Source organism: Macrobrachium rosenbergii, chromosome 37, assembly GCF_040412425.1.
Source record: "Macrobrachium rosenbergii isolate ZJJX-2024 chromosome 37, ASM4041242v1, whole genome shotgun sequence".
Taxonomy (NCBI): Eukaryota; Metazoa; Arthropoda; class Malacostraca; order Decapoda; family Palaemonidae; genus Macrobrachium; species Macrobrachium rosenbergii.
In genome coordinates, this window is record NC_089777.1 from 21,792,818 (window position 1) to 21,816,536 (window position 23,719).

General features: G+C 34.4%; 1 protein-coding gene and 2 long non-coding RNA genes across 4 annotated transcripts in view; 1 reads left to right on the forward strand and 2 right to left on the reverse strand.

The window, feature by feature from the left end:
• Positions 1-2,066: 2,066 nt before the first annotated feature.
• Positions 2,067-4,645, reverse strand: LOC136825144 (uncharacterized). Of its 2 annotated transcripts, none has more exons than XR_010849255.1 (4): positions 4,610-4,645; positions 4,045-4,168; positions 3,414-3,542; positions 2,067-2,358 (listed from the first exon to the last, which is right to left on the reverse strand). It is a non-coding gene; the product is annotated as an uncharacterized lncRNA (long non-coding RNA). The 2 variants fall into 2 exon arrangements; XR_010849256.1 differs by having other exon boundaries at positions 4,563-4,642.
• A 4,053-nt stretch (positions 4,646-8,698) lies between these two features.
• LOC136825145 (uncharacterized) lies at positions 8,699-9,936 on the forward strand. Its single transcript, XR_010849257.1, has 2 exons — positions 8,699-8,800; positions 9,697-9,936. It is a non-coding gene; the product is annotated as an uncharacterized lncRNA (long non-coding RNA).
• A 1,460-nt stretch (positions 9,937-11,396) lies between these two features.
• The window catches only part of LOC136825180 (sericin-2-like), a 34,052-nt gene continuing 21,729 nt past the window's right edge, over positions 11,397-23,719 (reverse strand). The window contains exons 3-5 of the mRNA XM_067081206.1: positions 23,491-23,567; positions 16,334-16,505; positions 11,397-11,458 (exon numbers count right to left, since the gene is read on the reverse strand). Coding sequence (XP_066937307.1) covers positions 11,397-11,458; positions 16,334-16,505; positions 23,491-23,567 — 311 coding nt within the window. The remainder of the gene's footprint in view (positions 11,459-16,333; positions 16,506-23,490; positions 23,568-23,719) is intronic.

Here is a 23,719-nt window from a genome sequence, read left to right on the forward strand (position 1 = left end):
GCTAGTATCATAATTTTGTATTTGCTGCTTCACTGTGATTAATTTTCAACCATTTTATAACTATTCCCATCAGTATACCTCAAGCGTTTCCTCAAATTACCCCCGTTTTATTAATTTTTCCATCTGTGGTATTTCGATTCAGAAGGCAGCTCACTCAGAAAATCTGTTGCTTTCTCTGATAATTCCACGAGGAGAGAGAGAGAGAGAGAGAGAGAGAGAGAGAGAGAGAGAGAGAGAGAGAGAGAGAGAGAGAGACTGTGGGTGACTGTGCGCGCGCGCTCGTAATGGACAATACAATGCTTCAAAGATAACTTTCGAAAAGAAAGTTCCTCCAAGTTGCTTGAATACAGAAAAGGCTTCTGTTTAGACCAGAATGTGTATTAGCATTCCGAGACCTGAACACTTAAGAAAACATAATGGCCGATTATCAAAGGGAGAAGATTGCCTGCATGGCTACCATAGTTTCCTCAAAATCATTAGTATATACTATCATTTACCCAAAAACTTCTATCAAAACAGACCTGTCATGGATTTGAACAAATCAGGTTTGACTGAAACCTAAATTCTGGAAGTTAAAATCTAACGGCCGAGGCGTTGCGGTAAAGCTTGACGGTTAAGTCAAGTTTCTGAAAGATTCTCGGAAAGAAAATTCACGCTTTTAGAATTTTCATCTTGAGTCCTCCTGTCTGGTCTACATTTTTTTGCCAGTCCCACCCACAACGGTAAAATAGGGGTAAGTTAGCCTTACCAACATGGAGCTGTCTATCTCCAGTCTGTCTTGATGGTTCACCGTTAGAAGAATGGTCTAGTCTAACAAGACTACCCCTTACGAATAGTTCTAAAGGAACTACGTAGCCAGTTCAATACACACACGCGATCTCCCTCTGAGAGATTGTGCACTTCCAATTCTACAGTTAAGCAAAATTTGGTAGTTAAAACTATTGTTTTGCCTGTCATCGCATTGATCTTAAGTTTCTTGTATAGCGCTCTCTCTCTCTCTCTCTCTCTTTCACAACAGCCTTGTGTGCTTGGGCAACTTTTAACGGTTTTCCTTAACGTCTCCGGTTTGTGTTTTCCAAGGTAACAATGGCGAGATAAGGCGCGAGGCTTAACCTTAGTCTATACGATGGAAGGTATACCACCTTGGCTTATAAGATTCACATTGTCCCAAGAGCATAAAAGCAGTAATGGAATAAAAAAAAACCACATTCCCTCTACAAAAGTCCAATGAACAAGTTACTGACGCTGTGCATATACAATCAACAAAATCCACTAGAATCAAGGATTTAAGAACTTCCGTTAGATCTAGACCTATGAACTGAGAAACTTTTTAAAAGGTGTTCTGACACTATTCCACAGGGTTTAAGAACTGCATACGAAGGTTAAAGCGGCCTCGTAAACTGGGTTTCGCCATTAAGAAAAGCAATAATTAAGCAACTTTGTCTAATTAAATGTTATGCAAGAACCACCACGATAGCTTCCAAGCCTGATACACTGTCAATGCGAGCAACATGTAAACCAAAGACCAATCATTTAAAGCACATCTAAAAGGCTTATACGCCAATTCAACATATTAGATTCTGTACAGTTTTGTTGAAATTTTGTTGAAGTATGTGCCTAATACATTTTTCGAGGCATTATCCGAAGATACCAAATCTCTAAAGAACTTCAGATTTTGTACAATTTTGCTAAAATATTATGGGCCTAACATTTTTTTCGAAGCTTTTATTCCAAGAAGTTTCGTTTAATCATAAATGCTCGCTGGCTTAACCACTTTTAAGTTCAGTCTGTACTTTATACTGCCTCTTGAGAACCCTTCATGCTTATCTTTGTACTGTATACTAAGTCATTACAGGTTTTAGCCAGTGGTTACCTTCCTGATTTTAGTTTTTTTTTTTTTTTTAGCTTATGAAGATAATAAGGATTCTTAAACCCAGTTACTTTAGAAAACTGGTTGACATTAAAGAACTACAGTAATCCATTGGATATCTCAAAAACACCAGATTAATAAAGATTTTTATTTCATATCCTGGAATTTAAAGAATTATAGAAACACCGTGACTACGTCCACGCATACGCTTTTGACCAGAATTAAGTAAAATTTACCTTAAGTTTCACACAAAAAACTTATCTACATTGCATCACCGGAAATGGGGAAGTATAACAAATTCTAACCAGAAATTCTAGAAGCTTCTATTTTGTAAAGTCCGGAGTTCACAGCTTTATTAATCTCCTCCACAGTTACTGGACGCTTCATAAGCCAAAAAAGGCTTCCAATAAGCTTCATGGTAATGTGTACGCTAGGCTTCAACCATCGAATGAATTTTCACGACCCGACTGTCGAACTAGTAGATTGACCTGCAAGAAATTGCATGCTACAGAGAACTTTCACGATCATTTTAACATTTTAACCCAACATTAACAGTTAATCAGTGAAATTAACTTAAAATCAGCCACTACATAGTTAATCAGTGAAATTAACTTAAAATCAGCCACTACATAGTTTAAAACAATAAACATTTAAACATTAACATTTTAACTTATCAACTTAAATAAAATCAGCCACTACAGAATTTTAAAAATTGTCACTTTTTGCTTAATAGCCAGTTTATAAATATGAAGATTATGCTTTAATTTTAATATAACTTAAAAAGTGACTACCTCTGGATATGGGTTTACCTTACTGCAAGAGAATGGACAAATACACTTGTGTACGTTGGTAGTTAATGGAAATTAAATTTTATAAATTTCCAATTTTTCAGTAAATTAACTTAGATCACATCAATTTAACATTACTTATCAATTTTACATTACTTATAAATCAAAATTTTACTTTATAATTATACTTAAACTAACTTTTTGATATAAACTAAATCAATATTATGGACAAGAAACAGTAAGACTTACCAAGTGCTTCAAGAACTTAATATTGTACAAAAGGCAAAACCATCATACCAAACAATTTAATTCTATACGTTTAAAACCTTCCATTACTTTAAAGACAAAATATTTATTCTAAATTTAAAATTTAAAACCATACCAAATCATTTAATTCTATACTTTTAAAACTTTCCGTTACTTTAAAGAAATATATTTAAAATTTAAAGTTTAAAACAAATCCTTAAGAGATTCAAATTCAAAATTGCAAACCGAATTTGATCTTGAAAAAAGCTCTTGACATTAATAGCTATTGTTGGCTTTACCACGTACCACCTGAAAGGCAATTTCAGATTAATTTAAGCCCCCGTGAACCTATATAGTAGGGCCCGAGGGCCCTACTACACAAGACAACGAGGGTGACCCCCAACCCCTCAGGGGCGCCGCCCCATCAGGGATGGAGGTAAAAAAAAAGCTTTTGAATGGAGGTGAATTTGTGATTTAATGGGGATGTAAAAAAAATGGAAAGCTCTCACCCTTTAAGCCTTTAAGCCTTGACTGAAGTCTTCAGGTTATGGTTGTTAGGTCACATCTGAGGCAAGTTTTAGCAATTGACTGTCAACTAATCGTCAAGTTCAGATCAGTATCTTGAAGGTTCCAACTACCTGGAAGCAAAATTACTTTAAGAGATGGGCCTGGAAATTATGTAGTTATGCAACTGAATGAATTTTTTGAACTTCCTAATAAAAATAACCCCGAAATCAAGCTAAGTTTTAAGGTCTAAGTAAAAATTTAATCGTAAACTCAGAGGAATCTGGAAGTATCTACAATGACTCATTTTAGTAAAACCTGCAAACTCAAAATTAAAACTTAACTGCTACAAGAACACTTGTGAAAAATACCACTAACACATGAAAAATACCACTAACACGAAAATTCATTGCTTAGGGAAATATCAAAGCAAATACTACTTACATTAACCAGTCTGAATAATGCACAGCAAACTCACAGGCAGTTAAACGTAACATCAATATAAAAATCACTCAACAGTACTAAAAAAATCACTGTCTTAACAGCACTATGAACACCCATCACAAAAGTCTGAAATACTCATTGACCACAAAATAGGAAACATCAGGTACACTTAAATGAGCTAGGAGTACTTACCCTTTACAAATTACGATCATACTTGAACTCAAGAGTTATCACCAATTTCATGGAGTCTAAGTTAATTTCTGAAGCCATGGTTGCTGAGGAACTTCAAAAATGTATCCTGTTATGACCCATTGATCTGAAAGGAATTTAACAGCTGAAACCTTTGAAGTGTTTCGTAAAAATTAAAGTTCCTTCATCCAGATGGATTTACATCTATTAACTGAAAAGTTTAAAACTCCGATTATCAGAAACCCTCAAGATTGAAAAATTTTTTAAAATTACTCCTTGTCGATTCACGAAAATCCTTACTCCAATGGGACTATAGTAAACCTACTATTGACTTGAAGAATCACGGAAAATACTCTAGAAGAAAAAAAAAAGAATCAAAAATAAATAAAAACAAAAAAACGGAAAATCCAAAAAAAAAAAAAAAAAAATCGTTGGAAACAAAGAAAAAACTCGCCTAACCAACATCGACTAAAGAGCCCATTACGCCTTAGAGACGCACAGCAGAAAAAAAAAATACAAACACCGAGGTAACTCAGTTCCAATGACGCTGAAGCTACATGATTCATACCAAGATAACGCCAGTAATTCCTCGCATCTAAAAGAATGCAAAGGAGAAACTTCAAACAAAACCTAGGTTCCCTAAAAAATCAACTTTGGTCTTACTGATTCTCAAGCCAAGGAGGACGTAATCCAGAAGTGAATATGCTAGTTTTTCCATTTGTAGGTAATTTTCAAGGATTCTAGAATATGACTGAAAAACCACGTCACTCTATGTTACGGTGAAAGTGAACAGCTTATTAGTTCTTGGAGTTAGTTTTTACCTTATTATTACATGTATCTGAGTTATTATTATTATTATTATTATTATTATTATTATTATTATTATTATTATTATTATTATTATTATTATTATTATTATTTAAAATGCCAAAGTCAACAAGTCTTTCTTGGAGTTAAGTTTTCCTTTATGGAATCTTCGAATTATTATTTATTATTATTATTATTATTATTATTATTATTATTATTATTATTATTATTATTATTGAATATAGAGTTTAGGCCAAAGGTCAAGCACTGGGACCTGTGAGGTCATTCAGCGGTGGAAAGGAAACTGAGAGTAGGTAGGTCTGAAAGGTGTAACAGGAGGAAAACCTCAAAGCAGTTGCACTATGAAATATTTATTGAGAGGTTGGATAGCGAGATAGAAGACAGAGAATATGAACGGAGGTAGAATAAAATAAATGAAAGAGGTCGCAGCTAGGGACCGAAGGGACGCTGCAAAGAGCCTTTAGTAATTGCCTACAGTGCACCACATAAGATGCACTGACGGCACTACTCCCCTCTACGAGATTATTATTATTGATTGATATAGTTTCTGTTGCGATAAAACATGAAAAATAACATTGTCCCACAATCGAATTTTTTTCTCGTTCTGTTCACTTTTATCAAAGACGATTTAAATAAAAATAAAAAAAATTATATATAAAACCATACCTAAAAAAATATACATAACATATTCATAAACTCAATAAGCATATCCATACGTCAAGTTATCATAGCAATGTACAAAAAATATTAATAAATATTTATTCAAAATATTTACCAATGGGGTTTGACTGGTTAGGGAAACAACAGTATTTAAATGGCAAATTAATAACATGTTTGTATTCCATTTTCTTCAGTCTGATTATTATTATTATTATTATTATTATTATTATTATTATTATTATTATTATTATTAATAGGCGGATTTTTAGCAAGTTTATATTTTCATGTCTTCAATTAAATGATGATGATGATGATGATGATGATGATGATGATTAATAGGCGAATTTGTAACAAGCTCATATTTCCATTTCCTTCAATCAGATTATTATTATTATTATTATTATTATTATTATTATTATTATTATTATTATTATTATTATTATTATTAGGCGACTTTGTAACAAGTTCATATTTTCATTTTCTTCAATTAAATTATTATTATTATTATTATTATTATTATTATTATTATTATTATTATTATTATTACTAAAGAAATAAGAAACCCATAAGTTTGCAAATAATTAAGAAAAGAGGGAATGAAATAACAAACAGACAAATAAATATAAAAAAAAAAATAAGGGGAATATAAGCATCACAAACACCACCTTAAGTCAAATACACTAAGAAACAAGTAAAAAATGCATCGAAGTTTCTTCGGCGCAATCGAATTTTCTGTACAGCCGCTACAGCGTATAATCAAGGCCACCGAAAATAGCTCTATATTTCGGTGGTCTCGGTATAGTGCTGCATGAGCCGCGGCCCACGAAACTTTAACCATGGCCAGGTGGTGGCCTATCCTATATCGTTGCCAGAAGCATGATTATGGCTAACTGTAGCCTTAAAGTAAAAACTACTGAGGCTAGAGGGCTGCAATTTGGCATGTTTGATGATTGGAGGGTGGATAATCAACATATCAATTTGCAGCCTTCTAGCCTCTGTGGTTTTTAAGATCTGAGGGCGGACAGAAAAAGTGCGGACAGAATAAAGTGCGGACGGACAGACAAAGCCGGCACAAGAGTTTTCTTATACAGAAAACTAAAAAGTAGAAAGAAAATAAATATTTTTTCTTTCAGTTCATTAACAGGTAATCAGTCATTTTCTCTGACGCACCTGCTGTGCTTAATTATGAATTCCATCTTTTAATAAAACCTTAAGAGAAAATAAAATGCTAGGAAAGTGGCATAACTAATTGAAAGCAGTATTTTCCGCTGCACGTAAATTTTGCAAAGAAATTCTTCGCTCTATGAAGTCCCTCATTATCGCAATGAGTATGTACTCGCGAATGTTCGTGCGTTTTGTGTATTTTGTTCGCACGCATGTGTGAATGCTTGCGTATGGTAAATATTTTATTATTATAAATACAGATATAATCGCCTCTGTTTATGTATGAATATTTAAGAAAAATATTACGTATGTATTTAATTATTATAAATATGGAAATAACTAAGCGTCCATGTGTTTATGTATGTGTATATGTATGTACGTACGTTTGCATGAATGCTTTTAATATGGAAATTATTTCCGTATTATAAATACACATATACTTACGTGTGACCATATATTTAAGCTATATGATATATGAATATTACTTTATGGAAATGTTGCCTTTATTATTCAAATAAACGTAAAAATTCAGTATTTTCTAAACAAAAATGTATAGCTTTAATTCGCCATCCACGCTTTATTTACAAAACGAATGCAATTCAAGAGACGAACGAGTATAAAACGAAGCGAAGTTTTATTTTGACGATTTAGAAGTTCGTTTAGATTTCTCTCGCATTTAATGATATCCTTAAACAAAACTGTTTCATTCTAATTCGCCTTCCGTGTTTTATTTCCAGAGCGAACGACGATGAAAGGACGGAAAGTAAAACGAAGAAAACTTTCACTGTTCCGATCTAAATCAGTCTTTCTTATCCTTTTTCAGAAAATATCTCAGAAAATTTTCTCGTACCCCCTTCCAATATAAATACGATACAAACATGATAAATATACAGTAATATACAGTAGCCTTGCGCTGGCTATCATGTCTCGTACCCCCAGGTTTGAGGTTTAGGGTACAGGTACCCCAGGTTAAGAACCACTGATCTAAAAGTTCGTTTGCATTCCGTTAGCGCTGCGATACGAAGGACCTCTAGCGGCGGTTTTCGGAAGTAGAAAAGAAGAGTTTCCCTCGTCTCCTGTTTACGCTGTCCTTGGCGGGAGAATGACTTCCGATGAAAACTTAATTCACGGTGGTAAGTCTCCCAGTTGTATAGTCGTTGTTGCGTGCTGGAGTGTGTTGTTTGCCGTTGTTTTCGTTACTTGCGCTTATTTCGGGGTTGTTTCCAGAGTTAACTAGTGTTGTTGATGAGGTAAGTTTATTTTGCGTTTGAGTTTTGACTTATTTGGCTGTTATAGGTGTCCTTTATCCGTGGTGATTATAGTTCTTTGATCTCTAGGTTTTAATTTGTAGTTTTAGTGGTTTTCTGAGTAATTTAAACAATTTTATTAAATGACATTTTAACCAAGTTCAGTCATTAGTAGTTTGTGGCCGAGTACTTGGGATGTTATTTTGGTAACTTATCATTTAAAACATTTATTACGGAATTTAACTAGCGCCATCTTATTTACGTGGTGGAAGACTTAATGTTTTGGAGTTTTTGCTAATTTTGACTTATATTTATCCTTAATTCAGTAATTGATAACTATAGTCATTGGTTTTCAAGGTGGGACTTGGTTTTCAAGGTGGGACTTGGTTTTCAAGGTGGGACTTGGTTTTCAAGGTGGGACTTGGTTTTCAAGGTGGGACTTGGTTTTCAAGGTGGGACTTGGTTTTCAAGGTGGGACTTGGTTTTCAAGGTGGGACTTGGTTTTCAAGGTGGGACTTGGTTTTCAAGGTGGGACTTGGTTTTCAAGGTGGGACTTGGTTTTCAAGGTGGGACTTGGTTTTCAACTTGGTTTTCAAGGACTTGGGTTTTCAAGGTGGGACTTGGTTTTCAAGGTGGGACTTGGTTTTCAAGGTGGGACTTGGAGCCTAATTCATTGATTTATAACTATAAAGTTTCACTATTGGCTAGAATTAGGTGGGACTTGAAGCTTGTGTGTGGACTTTAAGCTAAAGCTTTTTTTTTCTTTCAGAAGCTGATGAAGCTTTTGGAGAAGCTGCTGCTGTTATGAAGACTGCAATGGACACTTTGGACGTATGTATATTTAATCTTCAACTAAACGGGTGAGTTTATTTTCAATTTTAGTAAATCATTCATACTCATTATCACCCAATCCATTCTCATCGAAAACAAAAACTTTTTTTTTTACCTCCACCCCTGACGGGGCGGTGCCCCTGAGGGGATGGGGGTACTCCCTTTTGTCTTTGTGTAGTAGAGCCTCCGGGCTCTACTACACAATTGCGAGGGAGCTTTAGATTTACTAATCCATTTTACTTTTCAGGAAAAAAATTCTTTAGTTAGGGTTTCGTAAATAACTTTAACGTAACTAAATAACTTTAACGTAACTAAATAACTTTAACGTAACTAATAACGTAACTAAATAACTTTAACGTAACTAAATAACTTTAACGTAACTAAATAACTTTAACGTAACTAAATAACTTTAACGTAACTAAATAACTTTAACGTAACTAATTAATTTCAGATTAAAGTAAGGAATGAGTAACTGAGTTTTCGTAGCATTTCACTTAGATTTTAAAGTAAAAATGTTATTTGCTTTTGTGTAAAACTCTTGTAGAATTTAACTTTTGAATTTGATTTATTAAATTTTTGTGAAATTTACTTTTGTTTTGCCAGGTTTTAGTTTTGCCAGGTGTAAGCATGAACTTAGGAATTGAAGTTCAGTTTTGTAGTTATCAAATTGTATTCCTGACTTAATATTCCTAACATGGTTAACTGTTAATAATTCATAGGAATTGAACTCTTCAGTTTTATAGTTATAAAATTGTATTCAAAGATTTAATATTTCGAACATGGTTAACTGTTAATAGTTCATATGGCTATTTTTATACCTAGAAGTAAAGGATTAATTTTGGGTTATAAATTTTAATATAACTTACAAGCAATAGACCTAAAGTTTTGTCTTGATTCCCTTTTCTGATGCATGGTTTGTTTGCAGGTGGCTCCCGAGGCAGTGCTTGACTAAACGTATCTTTAAAGCATTGATTATTGCATTTTATTCAGTCTTAAAAGCTTCAAGATCACAAAGATTCTGTAAAGTCCTGAAGTATTCTCTAGCTTTGTGGACTAGAGCTAGCTAGAGCTATAATAGCATGAAAGCTTCGAAGCTCATCAATCTACAATAAATGCGAAAACTGAATGGTAATAAACTTGCTAATTATACTTAAATATATTAACATTTATGGTTTACTTTTGTCCTGGTTAAATATAAAAGATTTTTGTACTATTGTGGCTTATAAGCTTCTAAACTTTATTTTTTTCCAAAGTGGGTTAGCCTAACCAATGAACAGAATAATCTAGAGGTAGTGGATCTCTCAAGAGGCAAAGTTGTCTAAAATTACGAACTAGAATGCTTGGAGATGTATGCATTGTAGCATCCACTTTCATGGAGACTCAATCTAGAAGTGAGTTTTCAGAAGCAAAGTTTTCTAAAAATGACAAAGACGGGGTGATAAATAAATATTAGCAGATTTTAATGAGGTAAAAAAAAAAGCAAAGCTTTAAAATTAATTTCGAAGTGGTGTCTGGCTTTAACAAGTCTTTGAATTTTCCACTTAAAGTTGAAGTTTAAGTGTGATTGTCTGGCCTAAACACAAATCTTGGGATAACTTTTAAAGCTTAAGGAAATGTTAATGATTGAAAAGGCCTGAATATTATTTTATATCCCTAACGAAGGTTAAGGCTAGTTTTACTTCGTGTACGGTGAGTAAGGCTCGTAATACAAATCAATGCTTTAGCAGTTTTAGAAAAAGCTTCGGGTTACACTAGAAAATTAGATAATGTTAGTTAATGCTTAAGGAATGGAATTTTAGGTTTTAACAGTAGGCAGAAACTTTCACTAGCAATAAAAACCGTTTTCTGTCAATTCGGTCAACTGCTGGTCTTGAAAGTAATTTGTAGCCAAAGGTATAAGGAACTCCTGAAATTTGGGTGGAGAATTTAACTTTTTTAAGGCATTCCATGGTAATGTCTATAGTATGAGCGTAGTCTGTGATAGCGGGCCGATGTGGTTGTATGCTTAATCTAATTAAAATTAACGGCTGATCGAACAGGAATAGGTTGAAATAGGTTTTGTCAGATTTCCTGAATGCCGGAAATCTTACTGATATGTATAAGGTGAACGCCAAATGAATGTGCAATTATCTTTAATCTTAGATTTAGTTCAGACTTTTGGGGTAACTGATTAGATTGAGGCTTTGGATAGTGGCCACTAGAAGTTCATTTCCTGGTTGCATGTAAGCACAACTTTATTCATGCGTTGTCTGTTTTTTAAATTAAGTTTCGAGGTCACTATTACACACCCGCACTGTACCATAAGTCGGCTACAGTACCAATGTTAATTTCATAACCGCACCTTCACTGTCATAACTGCCGGCTTAATTACTACTAATTTCCTTATTTGATTAACTCAGTCTTGTCTTGTATTGTCTTTTATTAACTCAGTCTTGTTAAATGTGGTTACCATAAAGGCGGTAACAAAGCCACGTCTGTATCTATCAATCCCAAATAATTACGATCAGAGTTTGGTGAGCCATCTTCTACTGGGTCAGTGGAAGTTAATATTTTAGAACAGACTGAAGTTCTTGGAGACAGTGACTCTGTTCATGGGACTATGGTAACTTTAGTACTGGAAGTGTTTTAGAACAATGTAGCTCTTGACACTGACTCACTTCCAGGCTTTTGAAGTATCGTAAGGGGTGCTGGAATAATTAATGCATAACGTTGGGACAATGTGTCTAGGCACTCAATGCGGGAGTTTATTACTCGTCAGTGATTCTTGGTAGAAAGTTTAAAGTCTAAAACGAGCGGAATTACACTGTTTGGTAGTTCAGCTCTGTTCAGCAACGTGATGGAAGCGTGTGGCTCTTGTGATGTATTTTAGGCCCGTGAAATGTCGTACCTATCTCTCTCTCTCTCTCTCTCTCTCTCTCTCTCTCTCTCTCTCTCTCTCTCAACAGTTGGGTATACACTTCCAATTCTATAGCTTAGCAAAATTTGGCAGTCACTTCAATTTACAGTATCCTGGCATCATATTGTTCCCAATTTCTTGGAGATAGTGACTCGATTCTTGGTTTTTTTGGTGACGAGTAGCACTGGAATAAATATCTTAAACAGACTGAAGTTCTTGAAGACACTGTCTTGGTTCTTAGTTTTTGTGGTATCTTGAGCACTGGAGTAATTACATTATTACATAACACTTGGGCAATGTGTCTAAGCACCCAATGCAGGAGTTACCTCATCGATTGTTCTTGGCAGACGCGGTATACAGCAATTCTAGAACGAACGGGATTGCGCTGTTGGGTAGCTTGGCTTTTACTGTTGGGTAGCATGATGGGAGCGTGTAGCTTTTGTGATGTTTAGGCAAGTGAAATTCTCTCTCTCTCTCTCTCTCTCTCTCTCTCTCTTAAAAGTGCAATTACAATTCTGTAGTTTAGCAAAATTTGAAGGTTGCTTTTAATTTACATTGGTTAGCCTGGCGTCATATTGCTCCTAAGTTTCATGGTATAGCATTTCTCTCTCTCTCTCTCTCTCTCTCTCTCTCTCTCTCTCTCTCTCTCTCTCTCTCTCTCTCTTTCTCTCTCTCTCTCTCTCGTGAGTGCTCCTAATTCAATGCAGAGCAGATATTTTGGCAAAATTTCGTAAGCAAATCCGGAATCTTCCCCAGTTCAATATTGGCCTTTGTCTAATTTACTCAACATTTAGCAAGAACCGTGGATCTATGTGGGCGCGCGCGCACGGGCGTTCGTTTGCAGGAACGCGTCAAGAAAGTCCCCCCACCCCCTAAAAAGCAGGGCGATAAGGATACTCTTGGATATATTTAGACTAAGATCCTTTCATAATGCCTCTTCATTCCTTAAGTCTGAAGTAATCTGCTTTGACTGATAAGAGATATTCAGTTAATCTATTCTATTCAAGATTACAAAATGAGTTTTTTTGTAATTTAAAGCAGAGGCGTGCACTGATTACGCCCACAGGTTCTCGTTCTTGAAAAGATACCTTTGAATTTGCATAATTCGCGTTATATATTGAGGCCGATGGGGGCGGAGAAACTCGTTATACTAGTTCGGACCTCATGGGGAAAAATCAGTTGGGTGAAGGAATATATATGAATCCAGGTAAAGAAAAAAAAAAGGTAAAAAAGACTGAAAAAAAGTCACAGGGAAAAAAGTCGCATTAATATTTCCAAGATAACCTTTGCGGTGTGTTTAGTATAAGCCCCTTGGGGATTACGGTAAAAAACATAAAAGATTGTAAATTAATGTGACTTTTTTTTTCGTGACTTTTTTCCTAGCCAAAATTATGACTTTTTTCCTGTGACTTTTTTCCTGTGACTTTTTTCCTGTGACTTTATTACCGGAGACCACATATATATGGTTTAACGTTTGAAAGAAATTTAGGACCATTTCTTAAAGCAAGTTGATATTTGAAGGTAATTTGTATATTATACGAACAGCCAAATTAACTAATTGTAGGAATTTAGGTTTTTGCACTGTGCCTTCTTAGGCCCCTAGCTGCAACCCCTTTCGTTCCTTTTACTGTACCTCCTTTCATATTCTCTTCTTCCATCTTACTTTCCTCAACCCTCTCCTAACAATTGATTCATAGAGCAACTGCTTTGAGGTTTTCCTCCTGTTACGCCTTTCAGACCTTTTACTGTCAATTTCCGTTTCAGCGCTGAATGACCTCATAGGTCCAGTGCTTGGCCTTTGGCCTAAATCATATAATCAATCCAACCAGCATTCTGCTTATTTTTTTGTGTAGACGTAATTTTCGGTTTTACTTTTCTGTGAAGTTACGATCTTGCAGGCAGCCATGTTGGTGGGTAGACATGCTGAATAAATCTTAACTCGATTTGCTGTTATTTAGTCTATTTTTTTTTTTATCTACAACTGTCCGACGACAATTTTAGTTCTGAAGTAATTGTTCAAAGCTTTCCCTCGAAAATTGCATTTTGGGTATTTTCCCCTTTGTTTCAGTGTCTCGGGACGAACTGACCAGGGGCGAACTGTCGTAGCACCGGCTTCATCGCTCTAGATCAGTGGTTCCTAACCTTTGTCAATGTATGGACCCCTTTCAATCAGCAGTCAGTTCTCGCACTCCCTGAATTGCTGAAATGAAAAAAATTATTATTATTATTATTATTATTATTATTATTATTATTATTATTATTATTATTATTATTATTATTATTATTATTTTTATGTATTTATTTATTTATTCATTTATTTATGTAATTTTTTTTTTTTTTTGCAGAAAAAATAACAAGCGTATATAAAAATATATTTTGCTTTAATTATTCACAGGCATCCTCGCACCCCTTAGGAACCGGCTTCTCACCCCCTAGGGGTGCGAACACCCCTGGTTAAGAACCATTGCTCTAGATAGTGAAAGTACTTTTTGCAAAATAAGTATCTAGATTGTGAGAGGAAAGACCTTTTGAAATGCGTAGGTGTACAGTCATAGGCATAAATACACGTGTATATAGTAATAATAAGAATAAGTGGTTACGTAGATAGAGATATAGATGAGAGAAAATACTGATATAAAATACTTAGGCGTACAGTCACAGGCATAAGTACACGTGAATATAATAATAATAATTTGCGTGGTTAAGTAGATATTGATAATGTAGATAGCGAGTGAAAATGCTTTTTCAAATATATTTGTGCGTAGTTATAGGCTTAAATACATGTGTATTTGATAGTAATTAGTTTGGTTAAGGATATATAGATAATATAGAGAATGATAATGAGGTGTAAAGTCACAGGCGTAAATACACGTAAATATGTATTTATATATGTATATATATATATATATATATATATATATATATATATATATATATATATATATATATATATATATATTATTACTAAAAGGACCTCATTCAAACTGGATGGTATCTAATGGAGTATTTATTCAGAAAAAGTTACAAACTTTCTTCGACAAACAGTCCACATTATCAGAATATATTATATATATATATATATATATATATATATATATATATATATATATATATATATATATATATATATATATATATATATATATATATAATATATATATATATATATATATATATATATATATATATATATATATATATATATATATATATATATATATATATATACATACTGTATATATATATATATATAGACAGAAAATATATTTAATATTTTAGCGTATTATCACAACCTTTGCTCCAAAAGCCCGTATACAAGAGGCTAAGAGTTATAAAGACGAGTTGTGATTTATCTGTCGAAAGTTTAGAAAAAGCGATGGCCTAGAAGGATACCCTTGTTTAGGATACTAACTTTTTGATCCCAGAAGGAACAGGTGGTCCAGAGGTTAATTTTTTTATTTTTTTATTTTAGGGGAGTTTTTGCTTTGTAGGATGTTAAGGAGAGATGGAGGAGAGGAAGTTGTGTATATTATTTAATGAATTGTTTGTTTTTCGGCTTGTTGCGCGCTTTCTCTCTCTCTCTCTCTCTCTCTCTCTCTCTCTCTCTCTCTCTCTCTCTCTCTCTCTCTCTCTCTTACTGAAAATTCTATAGGAAGTAAATGACTCAGTTTCCCATATAAAATCGAGACAAAAGTAAAAATAACAACAACTCCCCTCTCTCTCTCTCTCTCTCTCTCTCTCTCTCTCTCTCTCTCTCTCTTCTACTGAAGCTTCTATAGGAAGTAAATGCCTCAACTTTCCATGTAAGTGCGACAATTTTGAAATGATGGTAACAATAATAATAATAATCATAAGTGTGACAATTTTGAAATGATGATGATGATAATAATCATAATGATATTAATAACTCACTCTCTCTCTCTCTCTCTCTCTCTCTATTCTACTGAAGTTTCAATAGGAAGTAAATTCCACAGTTTTCCATATAAAGGTAAGACAATTTTGGAATAATAATAATCATAGTGATATTAATAACTCTCTCTCTCTCTCTCTCTCTCTCTCTCTCTCTCTCTCTCTCTCTCTCTCTCTCTCTCTCTCTCTCCCCTGCATTGTTTTGCTAGAATTAACAGGAAATGAGTGTGTGATAAGTAAAATCTTGAACTTAGTAATGTTATGACTAAAGTGAATCCTGCTTTGGTAGAATATTATCATCCTAATGAAGGATGTGATATTTCGTGTCCTTCATACTAAGCGTATGAATTCCAAGGATTTGTTCAAATGAAAATCTAGATTCGTGGGGGGCGAACGTTCTAGAGGATTTTCCGTTGCAAGCCAAAAGCGAATTCAGATCACCAGTGTACAGGGTCTATTTTCCTTTATATTTGGACGACCGTGAATGCTTTTAATAGCGATGGGTTGGAATTTCTCTCTGTTTTGTTCTGTAAATTACATTTGAATGATTCGATCATCTGTTGGAAAGTATATGGATAAGAATTATTTTTTATTTTTGGGGGGAAAGGGTTGGAGGGGGGACGGCCAAGCCAGCCCAACACAGTGCCGTTCCCAAGCCTGGATAAATTTGGAGGGACTGAGTCAAGAAAGGCGTTTGTCAGTAGAACGAACATCTGCCATAATCAATTGCGAAATGAAATGTGCAAGATAAAAATACCTGGACTAGGCCCACTCAAAACAGAGACCCCAACTAAGGATTCAGAGGAGGAGGAGGAGGAGGAGGAGGAGGAGGAGGAGGAGGAGGAGGAGGAGGAGGAGGAGGAGGAGGAGGAGGAGGAGGAGGAGGAGGAGGAGGAGGAGGTGGTGGTGGTAGCTTGAATGACTGTAAACTGAGTTTAATGAAACAGACGATATTTGTATGTAAATAACAAGTCTAGTCTATTACAGAGGTGTTATTATTCTTTGGACAGTGGTCCTTGGAGAAATAAGTAATCAGTACCTACCGACTCCGTTCCTGCTTAGAATTATTAGCACTACTCTTTATAAGATTTCTTCTTGCGTCTTGACTCTTAAGATAAACCAAGTATGTTAAAAGTACTAGGTAGGTGGTTACATATTTTGATACGGAATATGTGGGGAGTCTAATGCTAATGATTCTAGTTCTATAACCTCACAACTTAAGCAACCATTAGAATATTTGATGAAGTTTTACCTTACTGAGTTATAAAAACAAGGCTTTCCTAAAATAGTAAACAAGTGACTTAAAGTTTCCTGGGAACTTGTATATCGAATTTACCCTTGGGTCTAGAAATGACATTTTGGAATAACCTCAGGGGAAAGCTAGTAACCTTGGTGGTCGCCGTGACGTCACTTTGCTACGTTAATACGTCATCTAGGAAGAGGGTTTGCGCGTTCGTGATGGTATTCGTCAGAAAATTTGACTAATTGGCGGATTTTATGTTAGCCTTGTTAAGGGTAGTGAAAACGGTTGTTTAGTGGTTGTGTTTAATTGTACGTGGTTGTACCTTCAGTATTGTTTGTTATTCATAGATCGCTTGTTTTGCTAAAGGATTCTACCAAATTAAATTAAAACAGAGGGCATAGTTGCAGATTTAAGGTTGACGATAGTCTGAACAAAACAGTTGACAACACCTTACCAAAATAAACCAAAGTCAATAAACCAAAAGTAAGACAACCAAGTAAACCTGGCAAGGCAAAATAGGCCAGATTATTCCAAACCAGCCATTACCTTGGGTTTATTCTTCCTAGTTTGATTTCGGCACTTCGATGAAAAAATAAACCAACTTAAATAAACCAGAATTGAAAAGCTAGTAAACCTGATGAGGTTTACTCGCCAACACCTCTAGTTTATCCTTGCTGGTTTGGTTTCCTTACTTTGGTAACCAAAATAAACCAGCTTTGATTACTAAACCAAAAGTTGAAAATCAAGTAAACCTCAGAAGATTTACTTGGCCACCATCTGTAGTTTACCCTTCCTGGCTTGGTTTTGTTACTTTGGTACCTAAAATAAACCAACTTGAATAAACCAAACTTCAAAAAGTGAGTAAAATAAACCAGCTTTGATAACTAAACCAAACGTTGAAAATCAAGTAAACCTCATAAGGTTTACTTGGCCACCACCTTCCCAGGAAAATAACCTAAATAAACCTGGTTTAAATAAACCAAAAAATGGAAAATAAGTAATGCTGATAAGGCTAGTGAGACAGATTAAACCATACCAACCACTAGCTCTGGTTTATCCTTCCTGGATTGATTTCGGTACTTAGATAAAAAAAAATAAACCAACTTTAATAAACCAAACTCTTTAAATAGTGATTTAACCTGATAAGGCAAATAATACGAACGCAATAAAATGAATAAAATCATCTTCAAATATAAAGCAATCCATGGTTTATCTTCATTTCCCTTTAAACCACTTTTATTCATTTCCTTCTATCTACCTAATCGTTAAGGTAAAAGGGTTCATTTTACCCTTTTTTACAACTTTCTTACATCTCTTTCTTTCTCTCCGAGCTTTCACGGAAGTATAAAAACTTTATCTTTGTTTTTCCTTTCACAAAATCCATTCCATTTGCTTTCACTTTTTATGAAGTGTGTAGATATTTTTCCGACGTTTGGTTTTATCTGTTTTTGTTTTTTTTTTTCGGTGAAAGTGTTTTTTTTACGAAACGGGTCAATAACATTTTCGTAATATGCAGTATTTCCATATTACAACTAATGAAAACGTTTTTTTCTTTAGGATATTAATGAACAGGCTTTTCATAATATGCAGCAATTCCATGACAACATTTGTCATATATTTATGATTATATATATATATATATATATATATATATATATATATATATATATATATATATATATATATATATATATATATATATATAAGTACTGTGTCGTACTTCTCACATATGTTAGGTGAAATCCACAATGAAATTCCTGTTACTAAGCATAGTGTATTCAAATATAATATATAAGTACAAAGCTTATAGCTTTCGTCCAACTGCTGTGCTTGATCACTAAAATGGAGTATAATATACAGCTCAGGAAACAATGTAGAACAGGAAACCATACATACAAACAACCATTACAGAAAGTAAAATTTTAATCAGGTTGTTGGGTCCTTAAGTCAGTTCTCAAATTCTTCGACACCCTCTCCCAACAACTGATTCATAGTGCAACTGAGAGGTTTTCCTCCTGTTACACCTTTAAAACCGTTTACTGTCAGTTTCCGTTTCAGTGCTGGATGACCTCATAGGTCCCAGTGCTTGACCTTTGGCCTAAATTCTATATTCTATATTCCGCTGAAGAGCCAACAAGTTTATCTTGTTCTAAATTGTGTCTTTGATTTTTGGAAAGAATTTAACTGACTAGATATATTTCTAAAATTACCAATACCCACACGTTTACAACTTTCTTCGCTTATAATATTATTTTCAACAATGCCAAAGTTTCCATCAAAGGTATTTCTTAACCTAATGAGGGCGCCTTCAATACATTTTCTGATGGATCTGCCCAAGTATTTATACACAACTTTACCATTATTTAAATTTATTCTATAGTCCCTTTCCCAGGCGTGTCGAGCTATACTGCCCTCAAATGGAAAACTGCAGTATCTGCAAAATTTTCGAAATTGAGATACTGTAATCCACCTACTGGGCTCGTGAACCACTAATACACAAGTTACTGTAGTTTCAGAATGGTAGTTTCAGAATGATTCTTCAATGCTTTCCACGAGTATTTAGGGGGTCCCATTTGCAGTATCTGCAAAATCAGTAGTAAGGTGAAGTAGTATCTACCATTTTTCTCAGTTTTGTATTTTTGCAGGTACTGCAGTCTTCAGTCTTCCATTTTAGGGCAGTATGGAGCTGTAATTATTCCGCAATTTGCATCTGAAATATGTTTCTTTTTGCGTTTAACAAACGAACGACCACTTTCACCGACATAGCAGGAATCACATTCCAAACAACCAATAGCATAAACACCAATATCTTCTGACAGTTGTACTGCATGAATTTTCTCCCAACTGTGTTATGGTTGAAAAGTATACCTTAGTTTAACCAGACCACTAAGCTGATTAACAGCTCTCCTAGGGCTGGCCCGAAGGATTAGATTTATTTTACGTGGCTAAGAACCAACTGGTTACCTAGCAACGGGACCTACAGTTTATTGTGGAATGCGAACCACATTGTAACGAGAATTTCTATCACCAGAAATAAATTCCCCTTATTCTTCATTGGCCGGTCGGAGATTCGAACTCGCGGCCAGCAGAGTGCTCGCCGAGAACGGAACCCACTCTGCCAACGGGGAACTACTGTGTTAAGGTACTGGATTACAATATTGTACCCGTGTTTGTCAATATTCAATTTTTGCGAAATATCTTTAAATGTTTTGTTGAATTAATACCACGATTACTATTATTCATATGTACAAATAATGCATTTGACATATTACCAGTTCTTACGCTATATTTGCGTTGTTTCAGTCGGAATTCCAGCCTCTTCCCACTTTGTCCTACATAAGTTGTATCACATTGTTTACACGGAATCTTGTAAAATATCCTGATCCATTTCCCGGTGAATTTCCAATTAGCAAGTTTCTAATTTTCCCTAGAGTTTTAAACGCAGCATTAATGCCCAGTGGCTTGACTCGTCTCGAGTTGTTATTCAAACAAGTATAAAAAGGAAGCACTATTAAGATTTTTGTTTTCGATCCCTTCAATTTTCGTCAATCCGTAAAACGTTTTTCGGGCTTTACAAAAGGTGTTTTCGATAAAACTGTTTGGATGCTTCAAATTGCCAGCAGTTACGTTTATCTTGTCAAGTTCTTGATCTAGAAATTCCGGGCTACTGACTCGCACTGCCCTAAAATGGAAAACTGCAATATTTGCTAAATTTTCGAAAATGAGATATGCCACCCATTGGGCTCGTGAAACACTAATACACAAGTTACTGCAGTTTCAGAATGATTCTTCAATGCTTTATTTAGGGGGTCCCATTTGGAGTATCTGCAAAATCTAGTAAGGCCAGGGAAAACTGCAGTATCTACCATTTTTCTCAGTTTTGTATTTTTGCAGATGTTGCAGTCTTCCATTTTAGGGCAATGCAGTACCCTTAAGAACGCAGCAGAAAAAAAAAACAGCAGTCTTAGTTTTAAATGGATGGTTAGAATAAAACCGAACATAAAAACAGATATTTATGGGATTCCTATAGACAAAATTTTAACCTTGTATCAGATCTGTGTACAAACACGTCTAAAAATGGCAATTTTCCGTCTTCGTCCTTCTCAAGGGTGAACTTTATGGAGGGTACTAGTGCATTTTTGATCTGCTAAGAAAGTTGTTAACGTTCCTTTTCACTGGCCATGAGCAAAAGATGTCATCCGCATATCTTACCCTTAACACACCTATTGACAATAAGTTCGGTAAATATTTACTCTCAAAAATCTCCATATATAGATTACTAAGTATAGGGTAAAGAGGCTTTCCCATGTCCATCCCGAATGCCTGCTCGTGATAATTACCATTAAAAGTAAACTTGCAGCCTTTGATACACAATTTTATAAGTGCAATTAAATTTTTTTGTGGCAGTATGAACACTTTTTTTTCTCTCATCTTCTAGAAACTCGAATAGATCAGCTATTGGCACCTTTGAGAACAGAGACGTAACTTCGAAACTCACTATTATAAGTCATAATTTGGGTTAAAATGATTAGGACGACTGATAAAACCTACATTATTTTCAAGATAACATCCCGAGACAGTGGTTAAGTATTTCAACCAGCCATTTTGATAGTTTGTATGCAAAAGACCCACCGGATTACCTTGTTCACGCGTCTTTATAGTACCATACAAATAAGAAGTTGGACAAATGGTTAGAAATTTTTTGTTGAATCCTTAATGTTATACAGGAGTTTCTTGATAATCTCGTTAAACAGAGTACTATAATTTTCTAAAGTATTGTTTCCCAGCCGAGAATAGGTAGACAGTTCGTGCATTTTTCTGTCATATTCAGCCTTATCCGGTATAACCACAGTACTTGACTTATCTGCTTTGAATTGAATTGAACTGAATTGAATATAGAATTTAGGCCAGAGGCCAAGCACTTGGACCTATGGGGTCATTCACCGCTGAAAAGGAAATTGACAGTAAAAGGTTTGAAAGGTGTAACAGGAGGAAAACCTCAAAGCAGTTGCACTATGAATCAATTGTTAGGAGACGGTTGAGGAAAGTAAGAAGGAAGAAGAGAGAATATGAAAGGAGGTACAGTAAAAGGAACGAAAGGGTTTCAGCTAGGGCCCGAAGGGACTCTACAAAGCACCTTAAGTAATTGCCTACAGTGCACCGGATGAGGTGCACTGACGACACCACCCCCTATGGGGACTGTCTGCTTTCGTAACTTAGTGTTGTCACTTTATTTTTTTTATTACTTTTCAAAGAATCTCTTTGGAATAGTAGGTGATATGCCCAGTCCAGCAATTCCAGGTATCATACCCTTGCAGATGTTCAGTTTGTCAATAGGGATGTTGATATATTATTAAAATCGACGGAAGGCATTTCCTGTTTCCAACCAGTCAATATTATTGTTAACAGATAAATTCAAACCATAACTCAAAGCTGAAATAGTTATGTTACCAAACGTTTTTGTAGATGAATTACGTAAAAATTAGCCCAATTACTATTTTTCACAAAGCTATTTAACTTTCTATCTAACCTAATTTTGTCATTTTTTACCCTCAAGTCTCATTTTATTGTAACAAAAGTCACATAATTAATTTTTCAACTCTGTGGGGCATACATTGTTAAAGTTAGTCTTATCATATCTGAGTTTTTTGAAACATGCATTTACGTCCAGTTTACAAATAGCGGTATGTTTCCTTTAAAATCCTGAGATGGTAGTCCTCAAACGGAGTTGTCGCTAGAAGACCTTAAACGTCTGGTAGATCTTGCCACGAAGTCTTCTTGGGACTCTTTATTCGATTCCTTGGCACTTGTACCTGAACCCTGGCGAGGTGTAGAAATTCACGAAAGCACTTGGTTCAAGTCATTTCTTTTCAGCCTTCTCCTGGCTGGATATATATATATATATATATATATATATATATATATATATATATATATATATATATATATATATATATATATATATATATATATGTATATATATATATATATATATATATATATATATATATATATATATATATATATATATTATTTATATACAGGTATATATATATACACACATTATATATATTGCAAATTTATTGTTAATGTTTATGCCTCTGTTGTTATTTTGTTTTGCAAAAGTAATATTCAATAAGTACAGACACACACACATATACATACACACACATATATATGTATATGTATATATATATATATATATATATATATATATATATATATATATATATATATATATATATATGTATATATATATATGTGTGTGTGTGTGCGTGCATGCATACATACATATATACCGTAAATTTATTGTTAATGTTCTTGCTATTATTTTTGTTTTTATTTGTTGTTGATGATGTTTTCTCCATTAACTTATTAGCTTTCATAGAATATAGTACCGATTGTTGATCAATAAAAAAAATGTAAAAAACAAATAAAAGCAACTTAAAAGAACATCTCCTGTTTCTGCTAAGTGTACAATATCAACTAATTGCAAAAGAGTCTTTTTCGTCTGATGCAATGGTAGCCTGAAGCCTGAAAGAGCCTGAAGAAGCCTGACTGATTTGACTCTCTTTTGCTTCAATTAAACTGTGCTTTCGGAGGAGAAAAAAAAAATAAAGTTTCTTTTAAAATCGAGACAATTTCTTTTCTAAATCATCTCCACCTACTACCTCTTCTCCTTCTTCTTCTCCTTCTTCTTCTTCTTCTTCTTCTTCTTCTTCTTCTTCTTCTTCTTCTTCTTCTTCTTCTGGGCGTCGAGAGAGAAATTCATTTGTTCTCTTATTACTTTCTGTGCTTTCAGAAAGCAAATATCTTTTTTACCCGGTTATTGAAAGCGCCCTGGAAAATGATAAATGGAAAGCGTAGGAGATGTGTTATAATAAGAAGCTTTCTCATATC